Source organism: Podarcis bocagei (assembly GCF_964188305.1).
Source record: "Podarcis bocagei genome assembly, chromosome: 7".
NCBI lineage: Eukaryota > Metazoa > Chordata > Lepidosauria > Squamata > Lacertidae > Podarcis > Podarcis bocagei.
The window spans coordinates 48,467,883-48,487,799 of record NC_138132.1 but is presented as its reverse complement, the minus strand read 5'-3'; the positions used below and the strand labels follow the sequence as shown (position 1 = coordinate 48,487,799).

The window sequence follows — 19,917 nt, the reverse complement described above, 5'->3', positions numbered from 1 at the left end:
TTACAAGTCACTAGCCTCCCCTTGCTGTCTACACATTTTCAAACTTTCTTGCACAGCCAGCAGAATCCCACCCCCATTTAAAAAATATATATTCATTTTACAAGTTGTGAAATTATGCAGCAGATACCAGATTACAGTATGCCATTACATAGTGAACACACATCAGTAAACGTAAGCAGAGCCCCATTGGATCAGACTAATGATCTATCTAGGTAAAGGTAAAGGACCCCTGGATGGTTAAGTCCAGTCAAAGGCGACTATGGGGTGCGGCGCTCATCTCACTTTCAGGCTGAGGGAGCCGGTGTTTGTCCACAGACAACTTTCGGGATCATATGGCCAGCATGACTAAACCGCTTCTGGTGCAACAAAACACTGTGACTGAAGCCAGAGCGCACAGAAAAGCCGTTTACCTTCCCGCCACAGTGGTACCTATTTATTTATTTGCACTGGCATGCTTTCAAAGTGCTAGATTAGTCTCGTAATCTGGTGAACCGGGTTCGCGTCTCCGCTCCTCCACATGCAGCTGCTGGGTGACCTTGGGCTAGTCACACTTCTTTGAAGTCTCTCAGCCCCACTCACCTCACAGAGTGTTTGTTGTGGGGGAGGAAGGGAAAGGAGAATGTTAGCCGCTTTAAGACTCCTTAGGGTAGTGATAAAGCGGGATATCAAATCCAAACTCTTCTTCTTCTTTTTCTAGGTTGGCAGAAGCTGGGACAGAGCAACAGGAGCTCACCCCGTCAGCAGATTCGAACCGACGACCTTCCGATTGGCAAGCCCAAAAGGCTCAATGGTTTAGACCACAGCGCCACCCGTGTCCCGCTAATGGTAGACCATACTTGATTGCCATCTTCTCCCACATCAATCTGCCCATGTACAAAGGTCTAAAATGGAGACACTTCTTTAAGTGATCCCACTATCAAAAGTAAGACACGTGGCAGCCAAATAGGGTGCCTGTTTGGTGATAGCAATACAGGTGCCAGCTCAATATGGAAAGAAGGAAAACTGGGTTCTCCTCCCCTGTTTATTGCAAATCTACCTATTCACTGCAACACATGCATGCTTTTTTCCCCCTTCCATTTTCCACTGCAGCATGGGTGTTTTTCGGACATTTTGAAACAGGTACATTTTGTACTTGAATTGAAAGTGAAGTGTGAATTGGCCTCTAGCAGCGCCATCTGAAAGGTTACTTTGCCCATTCTCTGTGAACCTCTCCCATGCCAAGTTAAATGCTGACACCTTGTGGCTGGTCCTTGCTATGCCATCTTCAAGATCTTCCCAGAAGATACTAATGAGCAAGCGAACACCATAAAACATGCCAGAGTCTGCAACTATAAGGCCCTGTTGAAATGGCCATGAGATACACAGCATCTACATTTATGTGGGTTCATCCCACACCACTGCTATATCATGCAAATGCCATAGGGCTAGTCTAGGCTTTGCACACAGTAGTGTCTTGAAATGCAGGGAGGTCATTCCCCCCTGCTGTGTTTCAACTCACATTCTTAGATTGCTGTACAGACCAAAAGAGTGGGCAGAGATGTCTTCACCCAATGCCGATTTGTTTGTCTGCAGAGAACTCCAGTTCATTAACTCTGTCATCTGTGCATGTGCAAAGGCTACCTGAAATGTACACAACCCAGCTTCATCATAACTTTCTATCTTCAAAAGCTGGTCTGAGGGAAAGCACATCCAACAGGGATAGCTCTCAAGAAGCTGGAGGATATCTATGGTTTATGGCTAACATCATGCATAAAAGTAAAGAGACCCCTGACCATTAGGTCCAATCGTGGCCGACTCTGGGGTTGCAGTGCTCATCTCGCTTTATTGGCCGAGGGAGCCGGCGTACAGCTTCTGGGTCATGTGGCCAGCATGACTAAGCCGCTTCTGGCAAACCAGAGCAGCACATGGAAACACCGTTTACCTTCCCACCGGAGCGGTACCTATTTATCTACTTACACTTTGATGTGCTTTCGAACTGCTAGGTTGGCAGGAGCAGGGACCGAGCAACAGGAGCTCACCCTGTCGCGGGGATTTGAACCGCCGACCTTCTGATCGATAAGTCCCTAGGCTCTGTGGTTTAACCCACAGCGCCACCTGCATCCCAACATCACACATACTCAGCAACAAACACTAAAGGTGGGGGTGCACTGGAGCAAGCAGTAATGTGTACGCAGCCTACAAGTCAGGAAGCCCCAGTTCCAATCTCTCCTCTATAGTGTGCTCACTCAGTGCCCTTAAGCCAGCCCATTTCACCCTCCGTTCTCGAGTTTCATTATGGGGGATAGTAATACTAACTTGGAATGCAATTAGATAATATATGTGAAGCCCTTTTGATACTTGAAAGCTCTATGCAAATACTAAGCATTACTACTATGCTTTTTACTATCCAACTGATCTCAGCCACAGGAGAACGATCCCCCTAAATGACGCAGCAGCTCTGGGAGATGCTCTCATGGAAAACTGGCTTGCAGGCTGCTGCTCTAACATGTAAAGAAGGGAAGGGATTGCTTAGTGTGCAGGTGGACACTATGATTTGTGCCCATGATGCTAACAGTCATGTACCTGCAAGAGGTTATTTTTGGGGGGGGGGCACTGCTTCATTCCCAATTTCCTGCTAAAATACCATAACTTTTCATACCACAAATATTCTGGGGGAGTCCCCCCTCGATTTGTTGTGCTATAGCCCCTCGAGAGCAATACTGTAGTAGCACCGGGGAAGCATTGCAGAACAATTAATAAAGCAGAATAAATCCACCACTAATGCCCTACTATTGTGTCAGGAACATGTTACAGAATACACATGCAGTAACGCACCCATCTGGAGGGACCCTAAATCTGTATAAGCTTCCTTTTCTTTTTTTAAATTATAAATCAGGATATATTTTTTAAATACAACATACCAAACATCCTCTGCCTCTTCTCTGGACAAAGGGTTAAACTATGTTGGACCTTTACTCAGCAGTATTAAATTAGCTCACTCACCACATAATGACAGTGAGAGCATAATAACACCTCCATCCCTGACAAATCTATAAATTTGTCTCTTTGTGAATAGCATAAAGGACAATTGCTCACCAAGCCACCTCCACCACTACAATTATCCTATTGTGAATGGCAAAGTATAAAGAAGCTAACAAAGAAAGTACAAATGAGATCACATTCCTCTCATTTCTTAGGTTCCTCCAAGCTTTCTCACTTTCATTAGCTTCCAGTTTGCATCCAGACCCTGTTCAAATAGCTGGTTTCAATAAAACCTTACATGGCTTGGGCGTTGGAAGAGCAGCAGCAAGGATCATTCAGTTAGTAGGTGTTTGTTGCTTAGCAGCCAGAGTGGCATGATCCTTGCAAAGTGGTCTGATCTCCTAGATTGTTCTGAAGTCTCCCCCTGTGCCTGTTGTTGAATATCTCCCTGATCTCAACTAAACCTATCAATAAGACAGAACCCCTATGTTTATTTCTCCTCTTGCTATTTACCATTTTTGCTCAGTTAATCCAGAAAAGTATAGTTTCTTTTCTCTCTGGACTCCATGTGCATTATGTAAAGTGACTCTGATAATACTTCGGACCTCAGTGTGTGAAGAAATGCTTCTATGTACCTATGAGCTACAGGGGTCCTTCTCCAAGTGCCCCTCAACCTGAGGGTGGCTACAAAAGAGAAGGCCTTCTCTGTAGTTGTCCCATGTAGGTGGTATACTGACCCTGGAGAGTCCTCTCCAGCTTCTACAAGGCCTCTCTGAGGCATTTTAACATTCCATTTTTACATTGTTTTTTGAAGGCTATTGAGGGCACTTCCAGATTATCGCTATTTCTAGGTGGGATTCAGTCACATGCCGGCATTCAGGTTGTGCGATTGCAACAGTTTGGAAGGTCATGTACAACAAACCAGCTTCCCCACAAAATCAGATAAGAAAAGCGATGGGAAAATGCACTGGGAAGTGTGGAATAATACTTGCTTTCTTGCAATGTCAATCAGGAAACAGGTTGTCTCAAAGCACCCTTAGTATCCTGTATTGCAGGGATTGGACCAGATGATCCTTTGGATCCCTTACAGCTCTTCAATTCCATAATTCTTTAAGATTGTTTACATTCTCCTGGCCTCTGTTTTAATGGCAGCTGAACAGTTTTTAGCCCCCTTCTAGTTATTTTTATATGATTAGGTTGTTTTAGTATGATATGCTATTTCATTCTCTGTTTGCTGTGGAACTTTTTAGACCAAGTTGTGTATATTAATCTACGTTATGGTGTGCTCCTTTTAGAAACTTAATGGTTGCACATTACATAGAGAATTTAGGTTATGAGGTGATTCACACATGCAAACAAATAATCAAACAATCTCTGGATGAAACAGATTGTTCATCTCACTTCCTGTATAGAAAGAAAATTCCAGAGCAACTTTGGTTTCCATGGGAAGAGAGGGAAGCAGGGACTCATGCTTTAAAATAATAATTTGCTTATATACAGAAATAGAAACAGCAGGCCGGAAACTAGCAAGCAGAGAGGACAGCCATAAAATGAGAATGCTGCATCAGTGGCCAAAAGCAGCAGCATGGGGTGTAGATAACAGTCTGGTGACTAGAAAAGAGAGCCATTGGATCAGCCATAGGTCAGGACTGAAGAGTGTCAGGATTCGGGGCCAAAGGGCGAATCAGGAGATGGGGTTGTGCAGCAAGCCGGAAGTCAGGTTCAAAGGATAACTAAGAATACAGAAGATGCCAGAGCTCAGGCAGACCACCAAACAACACTCAGCTGGAACAGGAAGCCCTTCTATACTTCTTCCAATGACCAGTCTGGGTGGGGGAGTCAGTCCAGGGCCTAAAGACACTTAAGTGATAAGAAAGGATGGGGAAGAATTTTAATTCAGGCCACATTTAAAGATGAATCACCCTAATTCACTTTCTGAAATAATATGAGAACCAAAACAAAGCCATCCTTTGAAATTAGATTTTCTAAATGTTGATAATACAGTTCTCCAGCCAAGTAATGTGTACAAAATGGTATATATTTGGGTAAAGTGTCATGTATGAGTGAAAATAACATTTTAAAAATGCATTATTTTAGGGGAAATTATACTGTACAAAAGCGTGTGTTCAACAAGCTCAACAACTTTCCCCCCAAAAAGCTCAACTTTCACTTTTTGAAATATGGCAACTCTAGTTAGACCAAATTGCATTCACATGTGTATTGCACACTCAAATACTAATGAATTTGCATAAGGACTTTTAAAAAAATTAATTGCAACCTGATGTGGAAATGTGGAGAACTGAAGACTGGAGGAAAAAGCGAATATGAAAATGACAGATTTCCCCTTCACTACTGAGAAACTACTTCTGGCAATTCAGTGATGCACCACATGGAGCAGCTGCACACAGATCCGGCTGCTCCTAACACCTTTCTCATCCATTTCCTACTGCATTTCATTAACCAGCTCTGCCTTACCAAATTCAGACAGCACAAACTGCTTGTTTCTGCTCTCACCATGCAGGTTAAGCATGTAGGTTCAACTCCACCATCAACTAGCAAGTTATGCAAACAACAAAATGGTCTCTTTTCCCTTAGCACAATAGGATGGCAAGGCCCACAACCGTATTATAGTGACACTGAGCAGCAGGGCTGTATTGAAATGCCCATGCATATGTGTACTGAAGTATATTTATGGTTGCAGGACATTCCTGCAGCAAACTCTCAGTTAGGGAGGTGTGAAAAGCTGGGGCCAAAGCAGCCTTATACCATGCAACAGCCCCAGAATCTCTTTTTAGTATAAGAGAACTGAATTCTGGAACATGTGAAGCAATGCTGAATAACTGTCAAGAAAGCACAGCCTGGGCTTTTAGTATTAGGATCAAGCACTGGGGTTTAAGATCCTGCAGTTCTTTTAAGTTCACATCCTTATTCAGTCATTGCATGATGAAAACTGAAGGACACCTGTAGATAAAATTTTCAAGAGACTAGTATAGTTACTGTTATGTACTGAAGTTCTCACCCTGGGCCAGCAGAGTGATACTGTAGATAGTTTTCACTCAGGTCCACATATGCAAATAAGGAATTGAAAGTGACGTTCAGTGATTGGATAGTTACAGAAAGTTGTTACTGTTGTGTTGTAGTGGAGCTCTATATAAGCAGGCTGGCTGAACCCTTCAGTTCAGTTCTGTTCTGGGTCTGTGAATAAACAAGAGCTGTTTGAAGAATCGCTGTGTCGTCTGATATGTTCACCCACAACTTAACAGTTACTTCTGCAATGACATTCAGACTTTGTTGCGCAAAGCAAGCATATAAACTGGGATCCCAAGAACAGAACGAGTTCCACTCTCCCGACATTAGCTGTTCCTATTCTGGGTTGTAGCATAGCTGCATAGCTTCAACTAGTTGTTCCCTTCTTTTGATTGCTTTTGGTTTTTTATTGTGATTTTGCGTGTTTATCCTCTCTTGAGGATCTCTCTCTCTCTCTCTCTGTGGTAATCTAATTCAAGAAAGGCCAAAGATCTCATTCTCTACCTAATTTCACTTTCAAGCTGTTACATTTTTTTTAAGAGGTTTGTAAATGAGGCAGGCTAGGAGGATAATTCATATCCATTCAGTTCAGAACCATTAATTAGAAGGTATATTACACTGATTTTCATTTCAACACCATCAGAATAAGGCACAAAACACTGAACAAAGTAGTCAAAGTAGTCAAATTTCTTAACACATTGTGTCCCAATTATATACCTTTATTCCCAAATGTACAATATTTACAATTTAGAAAAGTATGTAAATATATTAAGTATACACATTTAATCATATTTTCTCTTCAGCTTTGCAAACCAGAGCACTAACATTCTAGCTTAACACTACCAGTGTAATAGCCAACATTTTAAAATAGAAATTTACAAAAAATATATTTCCCCTTGCAACAGGCACATGAGCAGTATTGCAATCAAGTTGATAAATGTTGATTTCTGCACTTGAATTGTTGTTCTTTGCTACATAATGTTGTTGAAAATATAACCTTTTCTCCTAGTTGATTTTAAGCAACAATGGATTATGAGAGCAGAATATACTGGAAACATTTCTTGTGCGAATTGTGCAACTCCTGTTCCCTGCAGAATTGGAGTTATGCAGCTTAGTGTCACCATCTGAACCAGTTGTGACTAACAAGGAAAGCGACTGTAACATTGTAATTCATAGCTCAATAAATACATTGAGCCAATATGCAGCAGGTGTGAAGAAAAGGTGAACTGAATTCTACGCTAGGAATCGTTAGGAAAGGGATTCAGTGGTGGACCTTGGGGTCATAAATTTCAGCGGCACCCTGTGGAACACCAAAATTTGCCCCCTGCCTCTCATGCACCATTCTAATAGTTGTGGTCAGCGGCGTAGCGTGGGTTGTCAGCACCCGGGGCAAGGCAAGTAATTTGTGCCCCCTAACCCGGGGCAAGGCAAGTAATTTGCGCCCCCTAACCCCTAACCTGCCGCCGCTGCCAGCTTCTTCTTGCTGCTGCCTGGTCTGGTCTGGTGTGGTTCTCTCCCGCGCTCAGCGCTGCGCTGGGCGGCCGCTGCACTGTCCCTCCCCCAGATAGTCCCTTGCTCTCTCTCCGCACCGCACGCCTGGCACCCACCCCCTCCACAGTGGGCAGCGACCCAGCGGCTCGGATCGGATTCGCACAGCCAGCACTGCAGTGAGAGTGAGTGAGTGAGCCAGGTAGGGGCAGAGAGCTGCGAGTGCGAGCGCCCCCCCCCAGATGTTGCACCCGGTTCGGCCAGCCCCCCTGCACCCCCCATGCTACGCCACTGGTTGTGGTGCCCTCTAGGCTCTGCACCCAGTGCGACTGAACCAGTCACGCTCCTCTAAACCTGCCTCTGAGGGACTGAAAATAAAACTGCCATTATCTCAATACCTTTATAAAGATCTATGGTTCAACTGTACTTAGAATTCAATGTACAGTTTTGGTCACCACATCTCAAAAAAGATATTGTAGAATGGAAAAAAGGATACAGAAAAAGACAACCAAAATTATCAGGGGTCTGGAACTACTCCTTTATGAGGGCTGTGTACACACCATACATTTAAAGAACATATAAAGTGCATGGCTTCCCCCAAGGAATCCAGGAAACTGTAGTTTGTCAAGGGTGCTAGGAACTGAAGCTCTTTAAGGGGTAAAAACTTCAGTTCCCAGGGATCTTTGGGGAAAGTCTGGTGCTTTAAATGTATGATGTGTATGCAGCTGAGGAAAGGTTCCGGCATCTGGTGCTTTTAGTTTAGAAAAAAAGGTGAATGAGGCCATGACAGAGGTGCGTTAAAAGTATGAACAGTATAGAGAAAGTGGAGTTTTTCTCCTTCTCTCATAATATTAGACCCTCGTGTCATCCAATGATGCTGAATGTTGGAAGATTTGAGACAGACCAAAGAAAGTACTTCCCATAGCACATAGTTAAACTCTGGGATTCATTGCCGCAAGATGCAGCAATGAGCATCAACTTAAGGCAGCTTTTAAAAAAGAATTAGACAGGTTAATAAATGACAAGGCTATCAGTGGTTACTGGTTATAATGGCTGTATATTATCTCCAGTATCAGACATAGCATGGCTCTGAATACCAGGCACAACACAAGAGATGGCAATTGCACTCTTCTTGTTTGCAAACTTCCCAGAAGTACTTGGCTGGACCCTGTTTGTGCTAGATGGGCCTTTGGTTTGATGCAGCAGGGCTGCTCTTATTTTCTTATGCTGTATCTGCTTGCATTACTAAATATTTAGGTGTATACAGCACAAAAATGACGTCCTTGCATAGAATTTATACTGTGCAATAAAGACACTGCAGTATACAGAAATGGAGAAAAGATCACAAACAGATCAAGAAAAGCAGTAAATGAGGTGGGGAAGAGAAAGACAACAGAGGTGAAAAGTCCATAGCTAAGTGGTAAAGTATATGCTTTGCATGTGTAAGGTTTTGGGTTCAATCCCCAGCATCTCTTCTGTTAAAAGTGCTCTCAGAAGAGGGCTGGGGAAAACCCTAGAAAACCATTGATGGAGCAGACAACACTGGGCAACATGGACCAGCTTATATTTTTTGAAATTGTTTGGTAAAACTAGTTTTGAGGAAGGCTTTAGGAGACAGGAAGTAGGCTTGTCAAACAAAGATGTCATTGGCCTGGTTAACACATAACACTAGGCCATAATTAGTTTAAGCCATGGTTTGTTGCACAAACTGCAAGTTTACAATGGTTTGTCCCACACATGATCAAAGAAACTGTGGTTTGTTTCACCAATGTTGCTCTTGCCTTGTGCCTTTGTAGTTTGACTAGCGTTTGGGGGTGTATGGTGGTCAAACAAACCATAGTTAAGGCTGCTGTGTAATGGCAAGCCATAGTTAAAACAAAGTAAGATTCATAAGCCAACAATAAAGCATGGTTTAAGACTGTAGTTTGTTGGTAGTAGAAACACCAGTTAAGCCAATGGCCAGGATTAACACATGCTAAGCCATGTTTTAATAAACTCTAGCTTAATAAACCATGGTGTAGCATTAGGTGTAAATCAAGACATTGTTTTATACTGCTGACAGGTGATAGCATGACAGAAGTCACAGAAACAGGAGCACAAGAAGGACAGGAGCTTGATCACAGAGGAGCTATTACAGAATAGATGGAGCAAGCAAGGAAATTTAATGGGTAGGATATTGTCAGTGACAGAGTTATGGGCAAGTGAAAAAGAAATAACAGGAACGAATCACGAATCAAATAACAGGCAAAGGACTTCAGGTGGGACTGGACATGATCCAAATTGATGGAACAGAAACATACATTTATTTAGCAGAGGTGCTTCGAACTGATTCAATGGGTCAGATACACCAGGAGGGTAAGCCAGCAAGGAGTTGTGTTTAGATCAGAAACAAAAGCATGGAATGAAGTGTCATGTTGACACTTGGGAAAGCTATAAGTCACATGCTCCTGAAAAGTAACAGCAGCCTGAGGAATTTCACAAGTTGCCTCAGAAGCACAGTAGTTAATGGCAATCAACTGTATCGCTGCAGCTACAGAAAGAGTAGAATGTGCAGCCAACTGCATAATGTGCATATTTGTTAAACAATTTCTAAATATTAATTTTCACACTCAAATTATAGCAGGCATACAGCAGTTATAAATACATGCTAAGTCTGTTTTTACAGGAAAAACCCACAAATGTGGTCTCTTAAACAGTAATTGCCAGTTAACAAGTACAGTTCAACACAATCTTCGTAAACTTTTTTTTTAAAAGTTAAGTGTGTTTAAATAACACACACCATTTCTTTTGAAGCTGACATGAAAGAGCCTCATTTTTAGCGATCTTACTTATGCACAATTGACTAAAATGATAAGAAAACCCTTCTACTCAGGTATTCTAGAGAAGCTAGAATCTGCATCTACTAAAAGGATATCACTCCTCACATTTGATGGAGATCTTACACAATACTCAGGTCCGTTGCTAAGTAATGCCTAGACATGCATTCAGATCCAGCAATATTTTATGATTTAAGTCCTGTCTGTGTGCAAAACCAGGCAGAGTAGTTTGGTTTTAAAGTGCTGTCAGAAAAAGCAAACTTTTGAATTATAATATACTTTTTAGAAATTGATTCCAAAATAAAAAGTGTTAAAATTCTACAGAACTGAATACATGTTGTGAATGACACCCACTTCCTTCCTTCCTAGTTCTCTTCTTACTCACTTTCTTCTGCTTTCAGTTAAGGCATTCCTGCAAGTCTCAAGTTATATCACTTGGAAAGAGACAAAACTTATTTCTAATCCACATCAAAACTAAGTCATGAATTGTAGCTCATGCCATTCACTCAACCTGCGCACATTTCTTTGTACAGAGCATGACATTTAAGAATTTAATTCCTTGGGCTTTACTCCTGAAATTTGTACTGTCATATGTGGCCTCCAAACAAGTCCCAATTTTGACTCACAGTGGAAAATTCCACCTGTGTGATTGTTCATTGCCCAGTACAAATCCATTGCATTCTTTAAGCGATAGACTGAAGTGTATTAAATGTGCCTTTATCTGATGTTTTTGAATGAAGGATGCAACTGTTAACTATGAATTGGATTTCAAGTAAGCAGTTGGTTAGGTAAGGTCTTATCTGAAAGCAGGATTCAAACTATACAGAACACTAAATAGAGGCTCTTTAGGAAGCATTCTTCACGAAGATTCAATATGCATAAAACAATGAGCACTGTATGAAGATTCAAGACTTCATTTCCATATAGCCTACAAACAAAACTTCAGCCATCTTTTCTTAAAATGAAAACAAAAAAGATCATTGTATAATTTTTAAGCTATTAAAATAATATGTTTCCCACCGAGCCAAAATAGTTAGCTTCCACTGGTAATGATTTATTTCAAAAGACATGAGTTGCACTGATAGCAGATCCAGATGCCCAGACACATTAAAAGGTATTAGAAAGGATACTTTCTGAAAACTAGAAGTATTCAGCCATATGCTTTGCAAGGGTGCAACATAACTAAAAGTAGCAATTGCTTCTGAGGTATTTTAAAAAGGACAACATTTCCATAGGCTTGAGAAGCTCTGAGGCACATATACAATTGGTACTATGGCAGCAGAAGCAGTCAGCAAGAGATTTGAATCCCTGTAGTGCAGTATAAATGCGTTCAAGCAGCAATTAGTCTAGTGCATAAACAATCTCACAGTCAGAATAAGAAGAAAGCTAGTTTTCATATTTTAAATAGGGCACTGCAGGAAGCTGAGTAGGAGAGCCAATCAAACTGACATTTTATTTTAAATGGCTACACTGCTTTGTGAAACAAATGTTCCCTACAGGAATAAATGCAAAGGATTTATCATGCTGGTTTGGAAGTGAGTCTCAGTGAAATACTGTGCACGATTTCCTGAGACAGTTTTCTAATATGTGCCCCTTTTGTTCAGCTACTATGCATTTCAAAAAATCTTGTACCAGAATAGTACCTAGCAGACTTTCCCATGGAAACAATCAGTCCTGGGGGCACACCTAGACCAAGCCCCTGCTCACCTGCCATACAGTATTTGCATTCATGGCTATCTTGCAACTTAGCCTTCAAAGGAAAAGTGCTGTCCACCATTCTAGTGCATTTTTCTCATATTGTTCAGTGTAAGTGCTCTCAGTTCACAGAGAAATTTGCCATGAATTTCAATGGCAATGATATTTGACCACTCGAGTTTATGGCTTTGATTAACAAGCAGCATATTTCACTCTCATCCACTTTGGCACAAGGATGCCCTTTCCGCCCAGGATGTCTTACAATCTTTGTTCTACTAAAATAAATAATTTTGCATTGCTTTACCCCAGCTGTCCCCCCACCTGGGGCCCTCCAGATGTTCTGGAGTATAATTCACATCAGTCCCATCCAGCAGGTCTTTACCAGCTGGGGATGATAGAAGTTGGTAGTCCCAAAATGTCTAGATAGTTGGGGGCAGCTGTTTTAATCAAAGCAGGCTATTAGAATTTTCACATGAATTCTTCATTAAAAGAGCCACTATAAGACTTCTGAAGACAAGACAGGGGGAGTTTCTGCACAATGGTATTGCTAGGGATTTAATATTTTTTTTAAAAAATCCCTAGTGGTCCACAGAACATGTACGGTTCATAAAGACAAGTCCATTATTCGTTATCTCTGTAGTAACCTTCAATTATATCTGAATTAAAATATATCACAGTAACCGTGATGTCATCCCTATACAGCCGTGCTACATCATCAGGAAGAGTCAGCATTGCCATGAGCCTCTCTGGATCAATCTCTCCATATTCATTATTGCCAATGGCATTTCGGATGAGGTGGGTAGCCACGTTGTGGTCATAGGAGCGGATGTGCCTGCCCTTCCTCTGAAGAAGGAAGTTTTGCATGTAACCTAAGTTGGCTGGTTTCTTAAAAGCAAGTGGCGTTTTCTGGGCACTGTCTCCAAGCAGATGCGTGGCAACCAGCTTGACCACCTCTTCATTACTCAACATGTCCCACAGCCCATCCGAAGCAATCACTAAAAACTTATCCTGCTTTCTTATTTTGTGGTACGTGACTTCAGGTTCTGCAGTTAAATAAGGAGGTGTATGATAGTTTGGCGGTGCATACTCATAAATGTTTAAAGCCTCTGTGTTGCAACCATTTCCTAGCACACTCTGCTGAAGTTCCTGGCTCCACTTAAATCTGACATCTCCAAAAGCTCTGGAGGGCATAAGAACTCCCAGCAACCTGTTGTTCACAATGACAGTGTCCTCTTCAGAGGCCGGGTGTTCACTTTTTAACCTTAAAGCTTCCAGTTTGTTGAAGGCATTGTGATCTTGAGTAAGAGGGAGGGCGGACCACATCCCATCTTTATTTTGAACCCCTAGAATTGCTCTACAGTCACCAGTATTTGCAACATGCAAATTAACACTGTCGATGTGAGCCACACATGCTGTTGCGCCCGAGAAAGCCACCTGAAGAGCTATGTTCCTTACCAATTCATTTTCTGTGGGAGCCTGGACTTCCAAAGAGAAATCAGAATCCAGCCTTTTAAATGCATAGATCAGTGCATCCTTCTTAGTATGGCATGGCTCCATGTCCAGGTTCAGCAAGTCTTGCCAATAAACTCTGAGCTGCTCCAAATACATTGGGGCGACCTCCTGAAAGAACCTGTCGTTGGGGTGCTTGTGCCACTGCAGAATAGGCAGAACTGGTTTCATGGACTCCATGGCAGACTCGATTTCTTGCAGCGTTTGTTGAGACAGAAGAGAAACAGCAATGTAAAAAAACAGCCTCTCGCTGACCGACTGTGCACAAGCATAGCCTGCATGGCCATCAAAGACTCCAAACATCATCCCTCTGGTCTGCAAACATGTAGCTGCACTTCTACGGTCTTCACTCGGGGCGTTGGCAGCCAAGTGGTTACTCTCAAATTTCAACACTGAGCTCGGGTTCTTCCCATCAAATTCAGGTACTGTATAGGACAACTCATTAGCCCTTAAGATTTCATTTATCTGTGATGGTGTCAGGTGGAAGGAGAAGTCTTCTTCTTCTGTGGAGGTGTGTCTGAAAGCTTTTCTCACAGTGAAGATGCTGTCCATGCCACAACCGCAACTTGACAGGAAAGAAGGAAAGGAGTCTTTGGCAAGCAAACCCCTCCATGCTACTTTGTTCTGGCTCGAAAAGCACCTGGAATACAAATGTCCTTTTCCATGCAAAGTGGAGATAATGTTTCTTGCCGAGATGATACTCCAGGAGGTCATAGTACTTGACATCTTAAGAACTGGTTCTGCTTTAAAGCAGGACAATCTGAAAAGCCTACAAGTAAAAATAAAACTATTATTTTTTTTAAAAAAGGCAACAATGCTTCATGTTAACATCTATGCTGTGACTTAGACCAAGAGACCACTGAGAATAAATAAATAAATAATTTGTTTTGTAACTTAATCATAAATTTATAAATAATTTGTGCATTTTATAAATTTAGAATTTAGTAGCAAGTTAAGCAGATTCTGAAACTGACAACTTTAGATGTTGGTGGAATGCACCCTGGCATGCTAATGTTAAAAGCACATTTACTTAGAAATAACCCTACATTTTCAAATGCCAACACACTCAGGATTATTTTCAGTGTTTATTTCTAAGGGATAGGCTACATGCCAAAAATATATTCCGCATTGTCCAACCCTTTGCAAAGTTGTTTCATATCCGAAATATGCTATCTTCCAATCTGAATCTACTCTCAATGGCTATGAATGATAGGATTGCACAGCACACAGTACATTCAAGTTGAGAGGACTTGTACTGAACTAACCCCAGACATGACACCTATTTTGTAATACCTCGTGTAATTATTCCAAGAAGGATCAGAAGTTCTGCTTAATCCTATTGCTAGCATGTAATATGCAAAATAATTAAGTGAAGAAATGCCTTCTATTGCACTAGCTTCTCTCTACCTGGAATCCTATGCACACCCACTTGAGACTAAGTAAAGTCTCACTAAAGACAATGGGGCATTTTTCAGAGTCAATATGTTTGAGGTCACTCTGTCAGCATAAGCAGGTATGGAAGTTTTGGAAACAATCGTGAGTTAGCCTAATGAAAGTATATGCTCAATCTGCATAGTACAAAAGCATTGTCTTGAGTTTATAAGCCTTGGAATAGCACCTGCTTACAGAGCCCACTGACTGTTTCTAACTCTTTCAAGGGGGCAAGGAGTGGTGTCAAGGTGGCAGTAAAGGGGTTTTGCTTAGCTTATGGGTGGAAAAGAATGCCAGTAGCCCTGGAAACTATCACTCAGACTGGCTTTCTTCAGGAACAGAGCCGTTAAGGTTGCTCTAATCTTAGTTTTCTGTTACACTCTGTTCGACTCCTTTGACCAACATGCACCACCGCTGACATAACTGGAATTGCTACTGGTCATTGCTCACCATCCAAAAACTGTCTGGCACGTTAAACACCTCTTGCTTTAGAGAATCAATGCAAACTTCTCTTTCTAGGTAAGCAGGCAAAACACTGAGCTTTATTGGCTTAACAGGCAGCTACATTGAAACTATTAAAATGTTCTGTTAATTTTTTTCTTTTTTACTTAATATATCTAGTATCCAGAGTTTTGCTTTATGAATTTAGAATGCAGCTGTATTTACATGTCTGGCTGTGCTCACAAGAGAAGCGTCAGAAACTGGCTTGTAATTTCCCTCCCCTCTCTGCTCTCTCTCTCTTGAAAAAAAATAATCATCAAATACAGCTTTTATTGGTCTTCCAATCCTAAGCCTACATAGCTCATGACACGTTGTTATTATTAATAATTACCTGCCCTTCACCCTAAGGCCCCAGAACAGGTTACAACATTAAAACACAGTATCAAAAATAGTTTAAAGCAACTTACAATCACCAAAATAAAGTGGTTCCTAAAAATATACACCTCAAGTGTCAAAAGTCAGGGTAAAGAGGTGTGTATTCAACAGTCACTGGAAGCTGTACAGTTAAGGTGCCAGACACACCTCTGCCAAACACATCAAACCAAACATAGTCCACTAACTACATATGAAGGACTATGTAAGGTGCCTGGTGACTCCGTGTCTATATTATCATGTATTCAGCAAAAAGAAAGGTTTCATTAAACTTCTGGTGATCACCATACACAGTTGTTAAAGCGGAGTTTGGCTTTGCAGGCTACAAATGTGCATGCTTAAGGTGCTGATTTTGTTTGGGGTCCTATTGCTTGTAGAAGGGTAGTTTCAGGACAGAAAACTTCTACATGTATGATTTTTAAAAAAATATTTTCCAGATATGCACTTACAATCGGGAGACTGTCCTATCCTGGGTAACAGCTGGGCATTTCCCAATAATGGTCTTTTTTAAGGAACTGTGAAATAAAGAAGACAATCAATATATATCTATCAACATAATCAGAATCGGAACATCAAATCCTGCACTCCCTTTACCAATCACATTTTTCTCTTCAATTGCTTGACTTTCCGCCTGTGTATCTTCAAGATGTGTGGTGTTTTGTTTCTTTGTTTTACTATTTTCCTTCCCCCACTTCCTTATTCCTTCTGTCACTTTCCCTTTCTCCCACCTACAATCAATATGGTTTCCCTCTGTTTATATAACCAAAGAGAATGGAGATACAAAACATCTGCCATTTATTTACCTTGTTAATAATACATGTCCCAGCTATATTTCTGAACACAGGTAACGTCCTGCTTCTAGACCTGCTGAAAATCAAAATAAATAAGGAGATTAAAAAAGAAGGATGCAAAATAATTTATAACTGCTTTCAGAACAGAAGCTCTTATTTCCTCTAACAGCAAACTTGGTGGTCCCATGCCAATTAATATATCAGTTGAACGAAGCTACCTACAGCTAAGGATTTCTGCACTGGCAGTCAACTCCCCAGGTATGCATAAAAATATTACTTTTTAACAAGGGGAGAAGAGTGAGACAGATTATTTTTATTTCACTTGTGAGGCATCCCAAAGTGATAAGCATATATAAAACAGTTACATATATAAAAACAGTTTAAACATATATATATATATATATATATATATATATATACGGTATATATATAGATATAGATATATATAGATATATATATATATATAAAATAAATAACCAACTTAAAGCAACAACAGCACATAAACAAAATCAATTCAAATCTGAGACAGATACCATCTGAGATAAATATTTCTGAAAGCTTTCTGGGAAAAGAAGTTCAAAGATTGAAAATATTTAAAAGCTTTCCTGTAAGAATGTTAGAAGATAAAAGTTTTGACAATGAAAATGTAAGAGGAGTAAACTACTAAACACATGAAGAGACCAGTTTTGTTTAATGAAGGCAATAGGGGTGAAAGCAGAAATTGGCCCTAGAGGCCAATTCTACCCCCTAACCCAATCCTTCAACAACAGAAAAGGAACCATCCAAAACAGCATAAAGAAAGAGATAATCCAATTTCCCCTGCTACACTGTTCAGAATGGGGCTTAATTACACAGTCACCTCTGAAACTTCACTCCTCTGTAGCGCTACAGTGCTCAGTTTCAGAGCGCATGGCGCAGTGGGATAACCACCAGTCTGATAGCTGACAGTCTGATAACCACCTATGCTATGCTACCATCAACTTTCCCTGATCTGTCTCTCTCCACCCCCAACAAGGGGAGAAGGGAAGCTTAGCACACTGTAAATCCTCATGGATTCCCAATGAATCAAATACCCTCAATGCCAATTCTCCAAAAATGAACAGCATTTTAGATTTCAATCCTATCCACACTTACCATTGAATTTAATAAGGCTTACTTCTGCATAAACATTAATGGGATTATGCTGCAAATTTATTTAATATCAAGACCAGTTACACAGCAACATTGCACGTTGCCAGAATACTGTTATTATCACCATAAACTTCACATTGTTTTCATAATAGATCAGCCAAGGTAATATTACATTGGAACTTGATCAAAGTGGTTCTCTTCTTGGTTGCAGTTTAGCTTCAATGGCGTCTGTTTACTTTTTCCTCATGTTGCCAAAGAGCTATCAGCAAGTTCAACAAAGTAAAAAAAGATCCAACAAAAGTTTTGTTAAAAAGAAAATGAAGGAGGAACAAATTAAGCAACGACAAAGCAGTCATTCCCCCATGACAAGATTACACACGATCCTAATTGTGGCTACTCAAAATAAAGTTCTATTGAATCCAGTTGGGTTTTCTCCCAGGTTAGGATAGCAGCTTTATATATTCACATTTATACTAATCCAGGCAAATAAAACACAGACATTGTCCCTCCATTAAGATTAAAGCCTGAAAACAGAATAAATGAACATTTCCTAAATCCACTGCTAAACAGGCCGGAGCTGGGAGAAGTACAGCAAAAGTATAAACCTACCTCTTTGAATTTCTAAACAGTAGAAGATCGCCCCAAATTTAGGTATTTTTCTTTCGCTTCTTGACCAGGGACTATGCTTTTAGTAAAATTAAAAGGGGGGAAATCAAATGTTAAGAGAGCTCCTAACAATACGGCTTGACATTCTAGAAAATTTTGGAAAGTTTTGGAATCGGGTTGCCAGCTTTCAAAACAGTTCCTTTTACAGTCGTTTGATCTACGGCAGCAATTAACAGGTGGCAAAGTTAGAAAATCTGATCCTGAAATGTATCAAAGGTAAGAATTGCAAATAAACAGCGTTTCGTTTTACCTGCTGACTTCTTACACATCAGTGAAACCTCTGATAGAGACAAGACCGAGCCGCGCCGATAGATTTCATTATGCTTTGGTTCCCTCCCCCCGCCCCCTCTCCGGGCCACTTGGCAGCTCTCCGCTACACGGAGAACAAGTTGGACAATTCAGCCCGTAACACACTAAAGACAAGCTGACGACTTTGGGGAGGACCAGCTCGGCTCCTCCCCCAGAACGCTCAGCGATTGGCTGCAGAGAGGGGCGTGAGGCGACTATGGCGGAGCCAAGTGGCGCGTGTTAGGCGCGGACCGTCCCCGCCCAGCCATGCTGGTCTGCTGGAAAGAGGGGCGCGCGGGCGCAAGAAGTGCACGGCGCGGGAACCTGCTCCCTGAATGCCTTTGGAATGTGAACGTGTGAAGTTAAGGAACAGGTTCCATTGGCTTCAGCGTCCACCGGATCGCAGCCTTTAAAACATGTGCAGTTTCCCCTTCCGCGGCTGGGGCGAGCGAGTCCTAGGCACGCTTACTCGGGAGTAAACCCCGCTAGCTTTTGTGAGGTTTGTGCGCTGGCGCCGATTGTAAGCCTATGCCTTCAACGGGGCTTCCTTTTGAGTAGGACAAACCGCGTTGTTACCAGCCCTGCACAATCCTGGCCATTTCTACTTCTCCTCGGAAGGGAGCAGCCCTGAAGGGTGCGGCTGTGGCCGTGTGCTTATTATACCTAAGATTGCGGACTTGTCTCCTACCACCCGACGCCCGTCTGCTCCGAAGTAAGCCCCAGCGACCTTCCTCAAAGGGAGCCTCCTTGCAGCACGAAAGCGTGCCCGCAAAGGCGACCGCTGCTTCCGACACTGTAAGCTCGGCCCCTCCTCCTCCCGCAGCCAAACCCAGCTCGTCTCCTTCCTCCGCTCCCGCAGGACGCCAAGCACTCCCTTACCCGCTTGGCTTGGCAGAGGCAGGGATCGGGGGCCGCCGCCGTTCATGCCAGTTGCCCCATCAGTCCATGGTCGCCCCACGCCTTCCCCGCCCGCCCCCCAGTCCGTCGCCGCGCCTTGTTCGCCTGCTTGACGCGAGGTGATCCGCCGCCCGGCGAGGTCCTCCTCTCTGCCTTGACGCTGCTGCCTCCGCTGTCCTCGCCTCACCTCGGCCTCCAGCGACTCTGCCCCAGGTGCTTGGCGTCCGCCCAGCTTCCCTCCCACGGCTGTGAAGGATACGGGTCACCAACGGCCTGTTGCCTGCTTCGCGGCAAGCCTGGGGATGTTTTAGCGGATGTTCTGTTCCGCCTTGCCATTAGAAAGG

The 19,917-nt window shown here is 42.2% G+C and overlaps 1 protein-coding gene across 7 annotated transcripts; it reads right to left on the bottom strand.

Moving 5' to 3' along the window:
- Positions 1-8,013: 8,013 nt before the first annotated feature.
- On the bottom strand, positions 8,014-19,629 carry PDP2 (pyruvate dehydrogenase phosphatase catalytic subunit 2). Of its 7 annotated transcripts, none has more exons than XM_081203445.1 (4): positions 19,556-19,629; positions 16,604-16,664; positions 16,250-16,315; positions 8,014-14,265 (listed from the first exon to the last, which is right to left on the bottom strand). In XM_081203445.1, exon 4 carries the CDS (start codon positions 14,220-14,222, stop codon positions 12,609-12,611), a length of 1,614 nt encoding a protein of 537 aa, XP_081059571.1. In that variant the 5' UTR covers positions 14,223-14,265; positions 16,250-16,315; positions 16,604-16,664; positions 19,556-19,629; the 3' UTR covers positions 8,014-12,608. The 7 variants fall into 7 exon arrangements, with proteins under 7 accessions (XP_081059571.1, XP_081059569.1, XP_081059567.1 ...); XM_081203443.1 differs by having other exon boundaries at positions 16,604-16,667; positions 19,556-19,576; XM_081203441.1 differs by lacking the exon at positions 19,556-19,629 and adding an exon at positions 18,639-19,422 and having other exon boundaries at positions 16,604-16,667.
- Between the last annotated feature and the right edge of the window lie 288 nt (positions 19,630-19,917).